This window comes from Osmerus mordax, chromosome 3, assembly GCF_038355195.1.
Source record: "Osmerus mordax isolate fOsmMor3 chromosome 3, fOsmMor3.pri, whole genome shotgun sequence".
NCBI classification, from domain to species: Eukaryota; Metazoa; Chordata; class Actinopteri; order Osmeriformes; family Osmeridae; genus Osmerus; species Osmerus mordax.
In genome coordinates, this window is record NC_090052.1 from 7,562,950 (window position 1) to 7,583,622 (window position 20,673).

Below are 20,673 nucleotides of genomic sequence, written 5' to 3' on the forward strand. Positions count from 1 at the left end.
TGGTGACACAAGCGGGAATCAGATCTCACACTGCCGTACGGCACCCCGACAAAACAAATCTTAGTTGACCAAGAGCATATCGACCAGAAAATCGACAAGTCGACTGTATGAGGACAGCCCTACGACATTCGTCTGTCTTTCGACTCATATTTACTTGCGGCCATCTTTTGATTTTTGTGTTCCGGAAACAAAGATGAACTTTGATGTACCACTTGATGTCTCACTTTTCGTGAGAAGAGTGGGTTATCTCGTTGACCCTTTGACACCCACAATGTATTGAGTACTGATCAAAACAAAAAACATGGCAGCCCACATGATCGGTTATAGCCAAGTTAGCTTGACGACAGCTACACTACGATCCTATACCATATCCGATCACTGTGGATTCACATGTGAATATTTGAAATTGGGAACAGTAATGACAGTAATAAGTTACACCCCTAATTCGCAACAATCTATAAAAACACGTTTCTTAATTTTTACCACAGTATCCTTGAATTCGTTTCCGGTACATGTCCAGGAAAGGGTACAAATCACTTCACTCTCACGTTACATATCAAGGAATATCATTAGCACAAACATTGAGCCATAAAACATAACACATCAAAATAATTTACAACGTTGATGCTGTGTAGGGGTAGGCAAGGCTTCCATCAATATTCCAGCAAAGATGTACAGCATGTTTGAGTTGTGTGATGTACTGGCCATATTTAAGACATGATCCTTTACACAGGATCCACTATGGACATCCAGGATCATGATGGGCTTGGGATATCTGTGTCTGTTGTCTTGACAAGTCAACTGGCATTTATTGTCATCATATACTTACATTACACAATGAAACAAAACAACATTCTTCCAGGAACAGACATAACCTAGACAACTACAACAACTAAGTAGAATTAGGTAAATAAAATTGGTCCGACGAGATGAAATTTGTGACACATGCCCCAAGACACAGAGGTTGGAATACTTCAAGTTCAAGTCTTTATTGTCAGATGCACAGAACACCACAAGGTCAGACTGGGCACTGAAATTCTTGAGACAAGACAACGCAAGGCAACCTGGCATAACATAACATATAAGTACACAGAACATAGATTACATCCATGATAAGGTCAAATATAGGGAACCTCCTAAATATACAGATAATACACAATACGTGAATGTAAGCATAATACCATATGTGGACATCAGTTTTTGAAGTAGCAGCCATATGCAAAAATATTGAGTGGAGTCTGATGATGTACAGGTGCGTGTGGGGTGCATGGGTTTGTCCACAATGCGTGTGGCTTTGCAGAGGCAGCGTTAGATGTTTGTAAGGGAGGGATTTTTGACCCCGATTATCTTCTCGGCTGTCCTCACTATCCTCTGCAGAGTTGCGGTTCGAAGCGGTGCAGTTCCCAAACCAGGCCGTGATGCAGCTCCTCGGGATGCTCTCTATAGTCCCTCTATGCAATGTGGTGAAGATGTGGTATGGGAGATGGGCTTTCAGCCAGTGCTGGTATCAGAGAAACTGACTGTCTCCCCACCTTCAAGAAAAGGCTTAAGACGGCTTTGTTCCGGGACTACAACGGTACTTAGGAATGCTTGGCTGGACCTGATGCTAGTTTCCTCCAGGATCACAATGACTCTTATTGAGAGATTTGTTGCTCTTGTTGGTTAGTTGTAACAGATTTAAATTCTTGTACTCGCTGTGAAATATTTTACTGTTGATTGCTTTTCTACAGGTACACTCTTGCACTTTTTGAGGTTCATGTTGTTTAATTGTAACTTGTTTAACTACATGCTCTTATGGTTCTTCCCTTTGGCACTTATTTGGTTTTTCACAATGTATGCTTCATGTTTTGGCTGCCCGCAATGTTTGGGGCTATCTCGTTGTTATGATCAGTGACCTATGCACTTTTGTAAAGCTCGCTTTGGATAAAAGCGTCTGCTAAATGAATAAATGTAAATGTACACCAAGGAATTAGGTGCTCGACGGTTTAGTTGATGTTCAGCAGGGATGAGTCGCTTTTATGATGACCTTACTTGCTCTGCACACCTGAGAGAAGGCCAGCAGGCGGTCAAATGGTATGACGAGGTGTGTTCATTACCCTATGAAACATTAGTCTTACATTACCGTCTTGTCATTTCAATAGGTTGTTATATTGAATAAGCATAAAGTCTGGTTTATTCTACATGTCGTCCATCAAGTAGCCCTAGCCTAGATTTTCCAAACGAATTACACTTGCCTCATTTTTGCAATACTTGAACTGTGGCCTGACAATAAATGTTCCATCAACATGGAAATGAATGGCAGTAGGTGGTAGCAAGAGATCACAAAACATAGCCACCAATTTAGAATGGATGCCTGCATTATATTTGCTCTAATTACACTAAACATAGCAAGTTACTACGCACTAGCTAGCAAAAACACCACATCGTGGAAATCAACAATAGGTCATGCTTTCATCTCAATATCATGCCACAGGTATATGTGTATAACTTGTGTGTATAAATAATCTACTCACCAGAAAGGTTTTCCCAGAAGACTAAAAGCCAACCAAAAATGTTTGGAAGTATCCAAGCAGCATGAGCCTGCTTGATCGCCTTTGGTCGAGAGTCATTTTCCAGTCTTGCCTATGGCTCAACTTGGTTGACAATCAACAGTTGTTGATGATTTACGAGGCTATGTTACGTTGTTTGTGTGGACAGATTAAAACGAGTACAAAATAATGCAGGTGCATCTAGTCACTAACTTGCTAGGATTGTAATGCATCGTTTTATTTTCCTTACTTATTTAGTGAACACGGGCTGTGTTGCCAACTCAGTAGGTTTACGAGATGGAAGCCAGATAGAGAAAACAAAATGATGCATAGCAATCAAGTTAGACTGACTGGATGTATCTGAATTGTGTATTCGTTAAAGTCCGACCACACAAACAACGTAACATAGCCTTGCAAATTAGCAACAGCTAACTTGTTGATTAACACTTTACTACACTACGAGCTAGCTAGTTTGGCAAAAACCGAATGAGAAATACATCACAAGAAGGTGGGATAAACAAAATAACCAATGAATTGAGTGGTCGTCACTAATACACGGTGCAAACTAGGTAAATTTCAAATGCGAACCGAGAAGTGCTGAAATTGTCTGGAAATTCACACCAAAAGAACTCACGCTGTGGGGGCAGTCAGGAAATATAGAACTTGCGTTTCAAAGGGTTTAACTTCTCTGCAGTCAGGTCGAGACCCCAACCTGATAAGGACGACCCGATGAGGATGACGAGCATGCAGATGAGCTTCCCTGAGACGGTTTCTGACAGTTTGTGCAGAAATTCTCACCCTGTCAAGTTCCTCCTATCCACAAGGTGATACCACTTCTCCACTTGGATTTGACTGTGCAGCTCAAAATACTTTCTCAAGCGTGAAGCAAATACTGCTCTACACATCTCCGCTTTAACGACCCCCTTTGTGGTCCAACAGAGTTAACTTGTCAGACTTGTAGAGTCTAAAGCCAAGTGGGCCTTTGTTTGACTCCCACCTTAGGTACATCACTGCCCCATAGGTATCCTCACTTCCGTCAAAAAAGGTAACTGCCAAGGGTTTAGTTGTCGAGCCAGAGGGGGTCAGTGCCCTTCTAAACTTGACTTTGCCCAGTTGTTCATACTCTTCGAAGAGCTTATTCCATCCTCCCTAAGTCCATCTGAGAGCGTGTCTCTGGCCGGACAGCTTCCTACTTTTGCTTCTTGGAAAGCTCTGCATACCAGAATCGCTCCCTTTTGCTTTACAGGAGCCACCAGGCCGATGGGATCATACAGCCCTGATACTTGGCTGAGAAGCTCTCTTCTTGTTAGGGGAATCGGCGTCTGGGTTCTGATTTGCCCCTGCAGAAGGTCTTGACCGAGCCGCATCTTTTTCCTCCTTTTGGAGAAATTGATTCCTACCATGACGTGGAGCTTGTCTTCTTCCACAATTTAGCCCAGACCAAGTGCCTTGTTATCATCATCACACATTTGGTTTGGTAGGATCAATGTCTTTCCCCTACTCTCCTCTACTTCACCACTGTCCTCCTTCCTCCCACTTTGGCCCGACCGGACCCAAGGCTTGAGCTCAAATCCACCAGCTTTCAGGATTCTTTCCACATTTGCGGTGATGATTTCCAGCTGGTCGAGGCTGTTAGGGGATGTGAGAATGTCATCCACATAGCTATCTTCCTGGAGTACCCGCCTCTCTTCCTTGAGGTGGGTAAAGGGAGGAAGATTAGCAGTCTCACGCATTGCTACCTGTGCAATGCACCCAGCAGGCTTGTCACCGATATTCACTCTGGCAATAGCATACTCTCCCAGCTCCTCATCCTCGGAGTCTCGCCAGAGGAATCTGTGTAAGTGCACTTCGCGGTCCTCCAGCCAGACTGAGTTATACATCTTTTTTATGTCTCCCAGAGCAGCATAGACTCCCATCTCTGAATCTGAGTAGAACAAGTCCACACAAGTCTCACTGGGGTTGTGACAGAGTGGGGGTTTGGAGCAATAAGGTGACTCACATACCACACTGGTCCCTTCCAGTTGAGAATGTCGTCTTCAGACAATTTCATTGCATCTTTCCGGTTTACCATGTCACGCACCTGAGCCGTATAGGCGCTTTTCCATTCAAGTTCTCTCGATAGCTGTCTCTGTCCTGAAAAACGTGGCTTCAACCATCCTCCTGTTATTTGGTAGAGATGCGGGGTCTTCCAACCATGGATAGCTTGCATGCCAATGTGGGTCTTTGCTGTGGCTGTCTCCTGTGAGCAAAATCTATCATGGCGGACTTTATGGGTCACCACTGTATGGTTTCCCATGATAAATAAGCATGTTAATCAGGTTTTAGACATTTTAGACTGATGGGGTGGAAATACCATCACTTTGAAAATTGACAATTGGGGCGTGGCCTGTAGTGACCTATGGGCAGTGGTGGGCCATTTGTGGTGCGGTAGTTACTCATGGCTTATACTTTCAATGTTTCAGAATTTGGACAACTTTTTACCATTGTATACAAAATTGGAAATGCAATAACACTAATATCCACAAGGGCCTTCGGTAAAAATCAAGGTGAGGGTGGGGACAGGGTCAGCCCACCCTTTTCCGAAAAACTTGGATGTGTGTGCGTCTCCCCAAGCTCGCGTGTGTGTCAAGGGCCAGGATGTGTCAAGGGCCAGGATCAGAGCCATAGAAAAAGAGAGTTGCGACACGCTTTGATCTCGCTGACACGTGATCACGTGGTTCATGTAGCTCGCTGTAGTTCCAAAAAAAACACTGCTGTCAACCGGTTTGAATGGTTTTAAATGAAGCTGGCCAACGGAAGTCGCTTTCTCAGGCAAATGATGAATGAAACAGGCTTGGTTAAAGAAATCTGATATTCTAGCTATCTTCAGCAGACTCGTATCTACAAAAGGTAGTCCTCCCTGACATGTTTGGTGTAGAATGGAGTGAAATACAACATTGTGAACACTCACTGCCAGTGAAACACAGGAAAAAAGCTAGAGCTTTTTTGTCACGTGGTTCCGGTAGCTCGCTGTAGTTAAACAAAACCCCCACTGCTGTCAACCTGTTTGAATGGTTTTCGGGGGGACAGACAGCAGCACCATCTCGATTCACGGACATTTTCGGTATATTAACACAATGTCAATTGGTTACTGGTGTGTTGTATCATGTATGTCTGATACTTTATTAACATGTATGTATTACATGAACTTATACATAACGCAATATTGTGAAGCAGAGCTAGAAATGGCTATGCTAGCTACCATACTGTACAAACAGTACTGTACCATACTGTACATACCAAACAGTAGCCTAATGAGGACTATATTGTTCCACTTAACATTTAACCTTAGACGGTTGAAGTAAATGGGTCTTGTTAAACATTTTTTTATTCATCAGCCCACTTACAATTTAGCCTACCACATTAACAACACTTATATTTGTAGTACTTGATGCAAGTTGAATCTACCCATTATCACCAGCAACTGCTCAATTTAAGACAAGAAAGGAGTTTGGTAAATAGAACAGAATAAACAAGGCAACCAACTGCATTCAATAAAACATTTTATTGTACAATATGTCCTGTGTTCTTCCACTCCTTGTGTTTGTAGTGATCCGGTGATCTTCTGGCTATGATACATGTACAGCTAGCTAGAGTAAAAGTGTTGCTTACGTAGACCTACAGTCTAGCTCCAACTGCATTTAGAATCTAACAAGCTTACGATAAACTTTAACTAAAGCTGGCTATATAAAATACTACTAATAACCATTGATATGTGGTTGTCGAAATATGACAAAATGCAGGATTTTCGTGAATTTACCAGCTAACTTGCTTCGGACCCCTTAATCTGCAATTCATTGTTGCTAGCTCTACTAACTTGGCTAATAAGAGCTATATATAGAAGACTTACTTTGTATGCCAACAAACACCAATAATTAGAACTAATTTGACAGACTATAAACCAACTGACTTCTGGTTATGATACACGTGCTCTCTAACTAGCTTCAGTAAAAGTGTTGCTTATGTTAGATGCTAGACCTACAGTCTAGCTCTAACGCTAACTGCGTTTCGAATCAAACAAGCTATAATCTTACGATAAACTTTATCTAAAGCTAGCTATATGAAATACTACTAATAACAATTGATATGTGGTGGTAAAAATATGAAAAAATTAAGGATTTTCCTCAATTTACCAGCTAACTTGCTTCGGAGACACTGAAAATGAATGGGGTTGAACGGTGGAAAATGCAATGTTTGGAACTACAGGTCGCATGTGACACGCTTTACTTCCGCATTTCTCGATAACAATGGGAGTCTATGGAAGTGTCGCAACTCTCTTTCTATGGCTCTAGCCAGGATGTGTCTGTGAGAATTTGGCGCGCGCGCTGTGGAGCAAGGGAGACAGTATTTTGGAGGAAGCCATAGCAATTAGCCAAGCATGCACATTTCAAATATTCACAATAATCTACTTTTCATCTTACATTAAATTATTTCTCAGATTTGTGTACAAAACATTGTCAAGTGTCGTGGAAGTTTTTGAGAGAATCAATCGTTTAAGCTGAAGTCGGGTGAAGTACAGAGTTAATGTTTATTTGACGTAGATTTAAACATAATAACGTTATCAACATAACATCATCGACACACAAACATAAGACAATAACACAAAGAAAATTCCATACAGCTCCATCTAGCATTCTAGAATAGGACTGGGATAATCCAGCCCACCAGCACTACCCAGCTGATGGCCCTGAACCCCCCAGAACATTCTTCAACAGACCATTTTATAGATACGACAGTTCTCAAAAGTCATTGGTCCATCCTACAGACATGCAGCTATACCAAATCTCTTCTGTCATTGGTTAAATCCTTAGAACAATACAGTTGAATCCACATTGTCTTCAGACCAACTTTCTCTTCCCCCCAGGTGACAAGAACTCTCTCAGGTCATCCAGACTTCCTGTCTCTTAGACTTCACGTCTCCTAGTTAGGTGTCATAAAACTGCAAATGGCATCTCTACCAAATGGAGTTGAATCAACATTCATTGTATCAAGCTTCTTAACCAACTGTAAACTTCTCCTAAAACACATTCATTGTACATAGGCCCAAAATTTCTTTCACACAAGTTTCATATGAACTTTTGATTGAATCAGTATCAGTTTTTGACCGTTGGATGTGTAAAGCATTATTTTAGCGTTAGCGATAAATTAGATTTCATTTAATTTAAAAATTTTTTTTAGATATTAAGTTGCCTTTGCACATGGTAACATGCTGTAGTGTCTTCCTCGTGTGTGGAACAGATCAAGTCCCTAGGTCAATGTGGCACTTATTTATGGACACATGAAATATGTGCCACAGGTGCAAATTCACCTTTATATTAATAATTTGGCAATTTTGTAATATATTACTCATAGCTTATCACCCTATACAAAGACGTATGTCTTACACATCAGTTTCGTATTTCAAGTCAATCGGAGCTACGGTTCCTGAGGGGAAGAATTTTGTCATTTTGGACAAATCTTTATTGTACAGAAAAATCCAATATGGCGGCCATTATAGGTTCTTGAGGCTTTTTTGTTCCTCATGAGCAGTAATGCATATCTACTAAGTTTCAGAATTTTGGAACATATGGCCTGCTAATGGTATCACTTTGAAAATGGACATATTGGGGCGTGGCCTGTAGCACCACCTATTGTCTCACGTGGTTCATGTTTGGTATGGTAGTCACTAATGCTCTGCAGTTTCAACAATGCCAAATTTCACAACTTTTTACATAACTGGTCTAGGGGCTGCCATTGACTTCCATGGAACAACCGGAGGAACCCTTATAATACCAACAATTACAATAGGTTTCCTCCTGACGGAGGAATCCTAATGAATCTGACTTAAGTATTGGCTAACAAGTTGGTAGCTAGTAACAACCATCTTTGATACACAAACAAGACAATAACACAAATAATAGACAATAACATTTTCCCAAAGACAATTCAAGACATTCTATTCCAACATTAAAAATCAAATATCAATATTTAAAAGTTTTTTTCCCCTTCTCACTACATTCAGGGCATGTAATTGTCAGTGGTCAGGCCATGTATTAAGTGCTTTGTACTGCATGAAACAAGTAACTTGTGGGTGTTGTAACCACACTTGGCGTGGTCAGCTACTCATTTAAAGATGCTGTAAAGCAAATTCCATGATTTGCTACTCAGTACATTGCATACATGTGAAAGTTCCTGAAAGCATGTGCAAAGCGTGAAAACTTTGCTCAGGTTTTGTACAGCCTGGGCAACAACCCAACCTATCTACGTCACAGCGACCTATCTACGTCAGATCACAGATGGTTGCATTCTGTTACTCAGCTGGTATGATGCAAAGACAAAGTAATTAACACAAAACACTCAGAGACTGCAGGTAGGTCTGTTCTGATATCTGCAATTGATTTAGCTAGTGTTGCTGCTGTTGCTAAATTCAATAAATTCGAGGGGGCGGAGCTACAGCTCCTTCGGGCGACACGCCCCCCTGGTCTCAAGCAGAGAAGACTGCTGATTTTCTCACGATTTCAAAGCCTAATTTAACATACTTGTCTTTTTTTTCATTCGAATTTGGATGGGAAGTTAACAACACATTCTTCTGTGGTGTGATGAACTTAAAACTCATTTTCAATTCCACTTTACAGCATCTTTAAACAAAATTGTCTCAGCCACTGCACGAATCGCTTTGTATTGCACACAGGATACTTTACTTTTGGGCCATACCAGTGAAATGACCTATCGCTAAGTCCCGCCCCTCTTAGTTAATGTTGCTATGTCTGACAAGCATTCACTGACACTGTAATGGCAGAAATACAAATTTCTGAATTGCCACAGCAAGTAGTAGACCTGTTTTAAAGATAACAAATATATATCCTTAAGAAGCAGGCAGAAAGGTTTACAGTATGCCAAGGAGCATTATGTTCATGGTGTAAAATTATTTTAAAAAGGCCAATGTCTATCGCTCGCAATGGAAAAATGAGGAACCCCACAAGCTCAGCATCAATGTTACTGATGACAATACCATCAAAGACCAGTGTTGTTCATGCACTGCAGGATAAATCATTCTGCTACATTGTAACATTAAATCTCCCAAAACATTGTTTCGAATTGATAAGATGTCTAAACGCCATCCTTGAACTAGCCGACTGAGTAGCTAACTAGCTGCTAGCTAGAATTGACTTGGTTGAACTAGGATAGGATCACATCCGATATGTCATATATATGAAGATAATCAATTGTAGCGATTTTAACGTAACAGCTACCTACCTAACTAGTAGAAGTAGAGAAAGAGAGAAAGTTGTAGAGAAAGTTGTTGTTTCAAACAGTAATGTTTGCCCTGTCTCATTGCTGCTGAAACTATAGAGCACCAGGTTACCATTCCCACAACATTGGGCTCATGACATGTAGCCTACAGTTTGGACATTTTGCGTGGCCAACTTGAAGATGTTTCCTATACAAGTCAGCCACAGCAGTGGCATAGACCTCGACCAAAGAGCCTTTTCCATTTTCATCCTTATATTGATATAGTTTAGTTTTCGGCTTTGGAAAAGGAACAAAAAGGACTCCTCCATCCAAATTTTCAGGGTATCTGGTGTCTGTATTACAGGTACCCCACGATAGGGCTGGGCAATATTTTTTTAAATCGATTTATCGAAGTAATGACTTCCCTCAATAAAGATATCGTAACATTAATTCATTTTCAATAATATTGATAATGTCGATAGAGAATAATTAGGAACAGCAGTCCATTTAATGTCTGTGATGCGGAGAAATGGAACCCTCACAAAAATATACTGAGCATCTCAAGCGGAGTAGCTAATGTTAACCGCGGAAAATTAGTCTTATTGCCGAAAACAGTGACAGCGATAGCCATGGCGAGGAAGCAACTTCCAATGAAGAAATTATTGATAAAAAGGCTTTGTCTTCTTCAGTTATTTGGAAGTGGTTTGGCTTTTTGAAATCCGACAGAGTAAAGCAATGTTCGGTGCAAATTGTGTACTAAACAAACAGGTGGCTACCAAGTCTGGTAATACGACAAACCTTTTTTACCACTTGAAGCAAAATCACTCGTTGGAAAATGCAGAAAGTGTGAGTTTGAAGAGACTTATATTGCTACTACTACAGATCTGTGATCTATCGTCTTAATTATTGTTATTGAATGGAAATATAAATCTATCGATATTTTTTTACCCATATCGCCCAGCCCTACCCCACGCACAGTGTTTCACCATCCTGTATTACTAATTGTTTTACTTTTATAAAGATTTTAACTTATCTCCTGCGCCTGACGATATGGCTTGTCCGAGGTCTCTGCTCTTAGTAATGGTTACGGTAGTTATGGTATGATTTGACCATTTATATATTAGGGAGTGCCTTAGCGATAGGTCAATTAAATTATGATGGTATTTCTTTTCTCCATTAAGTCCATAAAACCTTCTTCTCCTTCTGCCAGGCCCTGGCCATGCCAGCGAGTGCTCGGGGCAATGTCAAGGACTCGGAGGTGGCAGACCTGTTTTATCGAGATGACCCAGAAAAGCTGTTTGCAGACCTCCGTGAGATCGGCCATGGCAGTTTTGGGGCTGTGTACTTTGTAAGGACCGTTTCTGTGCATCCTTTTTGTGCCTGTTTAATATGATGGGTGAGAAGTGAGGTACACTTGAAGTAGCTATAATTCGGTGGATCTGACGGAGGGAAGTATGGAGAAGATAATTATCAACGGAAGAGGACCTTTCCGAAAGGACTTCTGGGCTTGTGCGGACGTAGTCCTACTGTTCATGTATATGTGTCACTGAACCTCTACATGGTGTCCAACAGGCCAGAGATGTGCGTAACAATGAGGTGGTCGCCATCAAAAAGATGTCCTACAATGGCAAGCAGTCCAATGAGGTAAGTGAATACATCCATACATGCACAGAGCCAAGAGAGACTTAACAAAAATGTCTGTCTGCTGCGGGGGGTGTTCTGGTCATTTCCGGTGAACACTACATTATGCCACACTACAAATGATTGTTGTTAACAAGCAGTTTAAGTATGTGTAACCAGTGTTTCCTCTAGGTTTCCAGTTTTTTTGGGGGGTGCTATTATTTTATTTTGTCTGATAATAGTTAAGTGTAACGTAAAGCTAGCTGATGCCATTGCTGCTTTGCCGTGCTGATCTGAAAGAAAATGGTTGCACAAATTAAAATGCTATCGTATTATGAAGTCCATGAGTTTGATCCCCACAGAAATGGCAGGACATCATCAAAGAAGTGAAGTTTCTCCAGAAGCTTCGCCACCCCAACACCATTGAGTACAGAGGATGCTACCTTAGAGAGCACACAGCATGGGTCAGTGTGATACATTACAAGTGTGATACATGTTTCTGCTGGAATGTTTACGCTTTATATTGGGGACGAAGCTGCATAGGCAACCTACTGTGGTTCTAGTTTTTATTATTAGGGGCCAAGCAGCAAAGCTGCGAAGGCTCCTATTGTGTTTCTACCTTTTCTTATTATTGATGGCCAAGCAGCGAAGCCACCTATTGTGTTTCTCACTTATATTATTATTATTTATTAGTAGTAGTACGCATCATCTTCTCCCATTGCAGTCTATGGCAGCCCCTAGAACTGGATAGTAAAAAGTTGTGAAATGTGGAAATTGTGGAGGAAGAATCAATTAAATAATGTCATGAAAATAATTCTAGTGAAATTTTACCATAAATAATTAATTGTAAGACACAATTTTGTCCTTATTTAATTATTTATTTCTGTATTTAATTTTCAGTATATATTGATTAGATTTAGTATTTAAATATTTCAGTAATTAATTACTTATTTTAATATGTATTCATTTATATCAGTATGTATTTATTTCAGCATTTAATTATTTGTCAAATCTATTCATTTAGTGTCACATTTTAATTATTTCATGACACATTTCATGACTGTTGGTTCTGTGCACTGTTAAATAATTATGTCTGTGAACTTCCAGCCATCAATTGCAGTGGGTGGGATCTAATATCCTAATGGGTGGATATTGTCAAACTCAATCAGTAATAGCCTCGATAGCCTTCTTGGTAGACAGGACAAACTTGTTTGAGTGATTTTTCTGATATACGCTTAATAGTTATTGCTGGGGAAATGAAGGAATAATAGATTAACTATAATACAACACGTATATGTTATAAAATCAACAATATTATAGATGCATTTTATTTTTATTTACACAGGCACGTACTGTGTAGTAGGCTAATTAATGAGCGCTTTATAAGAAATTAAAACAGGTCGCACTGTAACGATTATTTGCACAAATACTCTCAAATATATTTTTAGGTCGCACAGACACAATTTCGGGAGCATATGCAAACAAAATTGTCCTAATTTCAAACCATGTGAAGTGATGGTAAGCGACAGCTAGTACCACTTGTAAGACAGATCTATGTTGTACATCTGCAATATACAGCATTTGTAGCAGTCTTTTGAGAAGGATTTACTAAGTCAATGACATGATGAGTGACTAGGATAGATCGAGGGAGGAGGTTGATTGCGATTTGGGCTCAGTACAGTCATTATTCAGCCAGACATACTGCACTGATTAAATGATCAACTACTGTAAGGCAAATGCAAGCATCTTATTGACAGTGTTCATGCATTAGCCAAGTACAAAAGAACACTAGGCTACTTAATTGTTGTGCTTTCCTATCAGTGTCTCGTTCTGATGGCCATACCAAAACTATACTTGTTTTAAAAGTATCAAACCCTCCAGTCTGCTTTTTTGTTTGCCATAATTCAGTAAAAGCTGTATTCTAATTAATACAAAATGCTTGTCATCAAGTTCTGATGTAGAAAACCAACATCAAATCATTACACAACTGCCACTGAGGTTTCCAGTAAGTATCTCTATAGTGACCTGGGTCCTGTTCCATAAAGGCCGCTCAAAAAAAGATGGGATTAAAGTCCCAAACCTGACTTGAATTAACAAAACAAGTCAGTTGGAGCTAAAAGGCTTCCATAAAGGCCAATTCTAGTTCACACAATCTTGGCTAATTTGAGTCAAATTCAAGTACTCAAGATAATTGCAGGTGCACCATATTCGTAAGCAGCCTGAGAGGTAGAACATGGATCATATCAATCCACCATGGCAAAGCGCAATGTCCATGTGCCTTCTCCCCGAAAGGTTGTTCTCTTAAAGCTGCGTACTATGACAGTTCCCTCATCCACCACCTCATCTAAATAAAATGACACACCATTGACATGAACGATACGTACGTTGATGTCCTTTTTTATAGATATTTACTTCATTTATTACAAAACCATAGGCCCACTAAACACATCTACGTTGAAATTTTTGACATTGTTTTAAATAAATAGCCTACAATTAACCAATAATAACTTTTTAACATGGATTTTGTATTGGCGAAGTGGAGGATAGAGGCATGGATTTTGGTTTGTTTTTGCAGTTGTACATGATTTATGTAATTATGATCATTCTGTTGGGCTAATGTAGATCAATACATATTTTATGTAGTTTCAGCCTAAACGTTGATTTCACAACCTACCATATAAGTAAAACGTAGGCTATAGTTTGTATCATTCTGAAATCATTGTCCATTAGTGTTTAATGCATTAGCCTACCGTATTTTTCGGACTATAAGTCGCACTGGACTATAAGTCGCACTGGACTATAAATCGCATTTATTTAGAAATGTATTTCACAAAATCCAAGATCAAGAACAGACATTTAATCTGGAAAGGCAAGTTATTCAACTACACAATAGCACACAGAAACACACGCTGAATAGGTGTCCGGTATGTTAACGTAACACATTAACAGTTATTCAGCTACACAATAGCATAAAGAACATACCTGGGAGGCTGAAGAGGCTGAATTAACATAACAAGCTAGCGAGTCCAACAAACAAGTTACCGGTAAACTAATTCACTAAGCTCCCAATCTCATTCCACATCACTGAATCCGTTGAACTCGTTGGTTTATGTCAGTCAGTATGAATTAACGTTTAAAAACATGTTAAATTATATATATTTTGATACATAAGTATGACTAACCTGACTATAAGTCGCAGGAAAGTCCGGAAAATACGGTAAATGTTTTATTTATTGAAGTTGATCTTCTATAAATGTAAATATTTGACTGATATTGGTAAAAAGTTAAATGTGGCATCACGCTAGGAAAGTCTGTGGTGGACCATCAAATTCCCGTTGGGTCATTGTTACAGGAACGTTTGGTTAAGCAATAACACGGGCTAAGCCTGACAGTTAGGCTGCCCCGGACCAGGTAATTTTCGCTGCATAAGTTGCCATAGTAACTTGAGTTTGAACTACATTATACTGGCTTTATGGAACAGAATCAACTGGAAATGAGTCAGACTGACATTAGCCTGGCTTATTTAGTAAACTCGCTTATTGGAGCAGACCCCTGATCAGTTATTTACTCTGGATTTGCTAAATCCCTATTGATTGCATGAGAAACGTCCACTTTCATTGTTTTGAAGCCAATCCATAACTTTCAAGAGCAGGCAAAAGCAATCCACATACATTGACTGACCCGGGGTTGTGCGATATGACAAATCTCATAGGTCCTTTCATATCCCAATAACAATACATTTACATTTAGAAGACGCTCCTTTCCAGAGCGACTTACAGTTAGTACAGGGAAATTCCCCCCTAGGCAAGTAGGGTGAAGTGCCTTGCCCAAGGACACAACGTTATTGAACCGGCAACCTTCTGATTAATAGCCCGATTCCCAAACCGCTCAGCCATCTGACCCCCCAGTACAATACATATCACAACATAGCACATTGTCTGTAAATTCAATGAATAAATAGTTTCTATAAAAGTACCGCACAGAGGCTAATTTCTTATTACATTTTGACTTGTTTAGGATACTCAACAAATAGAAGGTACAAATTAGTACATTTATTAATATTAGATTTTTCTCCCTTTATCAAGGCTTTATCAATTGCGACCAATCACATTTGACCAGAATGTATTCTATGCCATCTCAATATACTGTACTTGGCAGCATTAGTGTAAATAATTGTTGTGGTGTGACCTGTCTTCATTTCTCTACAAAATGCTTGCTAATCAATGCAGAGTATGTACCTGCTTTGAGCTGATACAGTGACCGGTCCATCCAATGTTACATAACCTTAACTAAAACATAAACTTATTCTTTACATTCTCAGGGGTTTTCCTGGGTCAAAATTGGTCTTCGGTGCTCCATAAAAAAAATCTATGTATTTATTCCCAGGTGTTTTACATCCCCCCCCCGCCGAAACTAAACCTGTATTTCAGAACAAGTTAATGTAATAGCTAATGTAATACTGCACATATTTTCGTCCTATTTCCCCTAAAGCAATAAAGTTAAGCTACTTAAAGACACCTTACACTCAAAGTATGTTTTGAATGGCATAAATGCTGCCAATTAATAATTGACGTAACAACTTATTGTAAATGGTCAGTAGCCTAGTCTATCGATTAAGGTAGGCCACTCTGAAGCATGTACACTGCCTGCTTCATTTGATCTTGATAGGCTAAGCATTCTGTAGCAAATAATAACAATAATCCCACTTTTTATTAATTAAAACTACTTCAGCATAATATTGCACCTAAAATACAAACCTGAGCAAGGGCAGCAATCGCTATCGAATCAACAGACATGTGCAATTTAGCTAGCAGGGGAAGAATACTAACAACGAAAATCACCAGTTAACTTGATTTAAATTTGCAAGAACTATAGACTTATACAATAACAGGCTTAAATGAACTGACAACATAAGTTATACGACTTATGGTTCTCAAGGACGCACACACGCAATCTCAACTGCGGTGTGAAGCGCGTGTCCGTGCAATTCTCCGACATGCACTCTAACAATCACTGCTGATAGACGGCCTAAAATTTTGTACAGCCTGATTTCTGATACCGTGGCGGTAGAAACTTAGCCATAGAGGAAACACTGCACTGTATATTATCATTCCAGGTTAAGAATACCAATGGAAGCTGCGTTGTAAATCGTAAATCAAACTTTTGTCAGCATTTTGAGTGGAAATTTCATTTGCATTTGTACAGGTGTATAAGTGCACGTCGGGCTGGCCCTTGCAGCGGAACGACAGTTTAGTGGCCACTCTGTCCATTCGCGCACCTCATAGTTGCGTATTGATCAGACAAGAAGACACGCCTATCAAATCGATTACTATTGATCAAAACAGAACGAGGGTTCGGCTGTAGCCTACTTGAAACATACTATTGAGAACATATTTGCTGACATGCATTGCATGCGTGATGAACACAGCTTTTTTTTTTTTTGCAGACTTTTGTTTTGCCTTTGGCACTCGGGATTTGTCATTGCCGCTCGGGAAAACGGCTTGGCGAGCGCCAAAATGTTTCTCTATGCAGGAAAAACCCTGCATTCTTAACCTTAATGCAGATTTTACATGGGTAAATATTAGCTGTCAATTACTCCCTTCCTTTCACTGCGCTTCGTTGTCACGTGACATGGAGCTAACTAGTGCTCAAAATGTAAAGGGCTGAAGAGAGAAGATGAATATAACAGATTTATTTTGTAAGTTGTCTACATATAATTTAACTCTTGGAGTTGATGATGGCGATCACGTGGCAAACTTTCCCACCTGTGGAAAAAAAGGCTTACACCAGGGTTTTTCCTGGCTCCAAATTAGGTCTTGGTGTTAACTGTGCTGAGCTGAAACATTTTGTGTTTTTCTCTTTGAGAAATCGACACCAAACTTGGTAACCCTTTTCTGAGGATGTCCAAAATATATAGTTTCATGTGGCCACTGGGGGGGACACCGCACGAAACAACAATGCGTTCTAGCTAATAACTGTTAGTGGTTGCCCTGATAAAGTAAATCCTTTGTGACGTGATATCTTTTAACTTTTCATGTCAACTGAATTGATGCGGCCGCCATACTGGATTTTATTGAAAGGCCTAAAAACTATATTTATTAATATTATTACTATGGTGGGCATAGATTTTTTTTTTATCTAGATAAATTTTACTGTAATCTTGGCGTTAATCTAGATTAATCTAGATTAAAATGGCTCATTTGAATTCCGCCGAAGGTATTCAGAATATGTGTGCTACCCAAATAATGACTAAAAGTAAGTCTTTGAGAACAGGTTTCTCAAGCCAGGTGGCACATTAGACCAGGAGCTCATCTCCTGTTTCCAAAATGCATCACAAACTGCTTGAGAAAGCTGTTGTACTATGATAATTGGTGATGAAAATAAATAATGTTCAATAAGATGTACTTGTGTTTATTAACTGTTTATTAGATTAGTTAGCTTGGCTGATAGAGCTGTGCTGACGGGCTTGCCTCGGTTGCACTCAAACATCGTAGTTTGACGACGACTCTTCCCCTGCGCAACATCAGACAAACAACCTTAGTCTTGTCGAGGTTTCCATTGGGAAGCTTCTTAAAAATACATTTTCCCTGAAGCAAACCAGGCGGCTTCATAGCTGCATCCATGTTAGCACGTCACGTTTGATGTGATAATTTCATACACAAGGCATACACACAGGTTCGAAGACTCGTTCTCGCCCCCTACAGTGCAATTCGGCTAGGTATACATCCGCGCTAAAATATCAAGGTGAAAGTCATCATAGCTTGCGTAGTATAGACCCAGCTCCCAACCCAACTTTGAGAATAGATTAACCGCGATATTTTTTTATCGCCGATAAGAGTCGCAGCGCGTTAACGCAGATGACGGCCCACCACTAATTATTACAGTTTCCCACAGGATTTTATGAGACTATGGTGGGGTGAAGGTTTCTTCAATTTTTTTTCTCCTTTAGTGAGTTTTTCTGGGAGTTTTTCCCTGTCTTCCTTGAGGGTTGAGGTTGGCTGAGGGGCAGTTCTATGTGAAGCCATTTGTGACATTGCTTGTACAAAGGGCTATAGAAATAAATTTAATTTGAAATGTGAACCCCGGCCCCTCTAAGGGGGTCCGGGGACGCGCTTTTGGTGATTTGGTGCATTTTAAAGTTGAATCCAAAAATCTGGTGCACTTTGAGAGCAAAATTGAGATCTATGAATAATTTTGAGCACACTATTACTCTTCTTTTAGTTAGATTATGTTTGACATATAAATGAAATGGGTTAAAGATTTGGCACACATCTCGGTGACCTCAGTCATAATGCTATTCAGGATTCCACCTTTAGTGCACTGCACCTAGATGGCATTAAAAAAATTATTATTTCCCACATACACCAAGTTCTGAAACTACTCTACAACCTTCTGTCAAACTCACCTGCTGTCCTGTGCAAACTGCCTGCCATCAAACTATCCTAGCCAAACTAGTTAGCTACTTCTGTGGCTGTTTATTACTCAACTGGTGGCACTGCTGGATTTTATTCTCTTTAAAATAGCCTACGTAGTATGCTCATGATCTCATGGAAGCATTAAGCGTGCTACGTAGCGTTAGCTACTTCAACTTCATTCATAGCCTATGGTTACATGAAGAGCCAACTTAATCCTAAAATGCAGAAAATTTACGCTGTCAGATCCGCTTGTAATTACGACGTTAACATTTATAATTAGCGAACACTAGTTAGCTAGATGTAAGTGAGGAGACTGACTAACTTTTGTTAGCAGTCATAAGATGTTTCAGCGAAAAAATGTATTGGACGCAGGCAGCCAGGAACGTTCCAGTGCTCCCGTGTAAGTGAAGAGTGTGCACACTAACAGCGGCGGACAGAGGGGGTGACTGAATGGGAGTGAGAAATGCTTTGATAAAGCAATGGTGCAAAACACAACGTTAGAGATATTTTATGTAATGAGAATTGTACTTTATGAAACTATGGCTGGACAATTTAGACCATGGAGGGCCGCTCCAGTCTAGCCAATGAATGGGAAACACTGATTATAATCATAATCTAGTTACCAGTTGAGACTCATTTTTATAATCTAAATGGTTTGATAATGATTTATCTGTGGCAAATTTAAAAAAGAAAGTTAGTGGTCCTCTGGTTGATTATAAACCATCACACCTATTTGTTTCTTTCTCAGCTGGTGATGGAGTACTGCCTAGGCTCAGCCTCGGATCTCCTAGAAGGTCTGGATAACATTTAAAAACTATGTTGAAATTTTGTCTCCCCCTCCCCTTATATCTTATTTGTAAAAAAAAAAAAAATCTTTCCTTTGAAGTTCACAAGAAGCCACTCCAGGAAGTAGAAATAGCTGCTATTACCCATGGTGCATTGTTGGGTTTGGCATATCTTCATTCCCACAATATGATCCACAGGTAAGCAACAACATCTTGAGTAGACGCGTGTTTTGTTCTCACACGCACTTGACTTGAAGAACAATTTCTATCAAAACCTCTCAATCAAATGGCAATATTTGTAGATTCGTACTATGTACATTGAGGACTTTGTTACCACTCCAGCTGTGTGTACACTGTAAACAAAGAGTTACCTAATTTTGTGCCATACTGTAGTCACCATTTTAACAAAACATGTGGCCAGGTTTGTTTTGTATGTATCTCTGAAAAGTGTCTTCTGTAGTTTTTTATTTATATTTATGTATGAGGTTTTTGTTTGGCCCCAGAAACATTAAGGAAGACATATGGAGACTGTAGAGGAGCTGTATCAAATCAATTGGCACATCAAGCCAAGCTCCCAGCCCTCTTGGAATTCTTTTTTTCTTTACTTTTACTCACCACAACGTCTGTCTTTAAACAACCCTTTTTTGCCTTGCCTTGGTATTTTCTTCTGTTGAATTTTGACATGGGTGTACCTTTTTCTCTGTCAGGGATGTAAAAGCAGGGAACATCCTCTTGACAGAACCTGGTCAGGTGAAGCTGGGTGACTTTGGCTCTGCATCCATTGTTGCACCTGCCAACTCGTTTGTGGGGACCCCTTACTGGTTAGACACAAGTATTTAATTGAAAGCCCCTTGCAAATAACCTTGACTTTAAGTGTTAATGTCTAAATATCCTATTTATCTTTATTCTGCTAGTATCCTTACCTGTTGACTATTCGATGGCTGGGTAATCATTATTTGACAGCATACAGTATACCGTTCCCCTGGATTGACTAGGATAAGTAGCTCAAAATACATTTCTGTAATTAAAACTAGCTGGGGCCATATACTGACATTTTGATACTTGGGTGAGAAT

The 20,673-nt window shown here is 39.8% G+C and overlaps 1 protein-coding gene across 4 annotated transcripts in view; it reads left to right on the forward strand.

Annotated features, from left to right (window-relative positions):
- Positions 1-20,673, forward strand: part of taok2a (TAO kinase 2a) — an 85,777-nt gene that overhangs the window by 10,182 nt on the left and 54,922 nt on the right. For 3 of the 4 annotated variants that reach the window (XM_067230720.1, XM_067230729.1, XM_067230743.1), the window contains exons 2-7: positions 10,990-11,127; positions 11,352-11,423; positions 11,762-11,863; positions 19,563-19,608; positions 19,701-19,797; positions 20,307-20,420. In XM_067230720.1, the coding sequence (XP_067086821.1) occupies positions 10,999-11,127; positions 11,352-11,423; positions 11,762-11,863; positions 19,563-19,608; positions 19,701-19,797; positions 20,307-20,420 (560 nt within the window). In that variant the 5' untranslated portion in view covers positions 10,990-10,998. Of the gene's footprint in view, positions 1-10,989; positions 11,128-11,351; positions 11,424-11,761; positions 11,864-19,562; positions 19,609-19,700; positions 19,798-20,306; positions 20,421-20,556; positions 20,666-20,673 lie in introns of those variants that run through there. The other variant, XM_067230737.1, reaches the window with a different exon arrangement.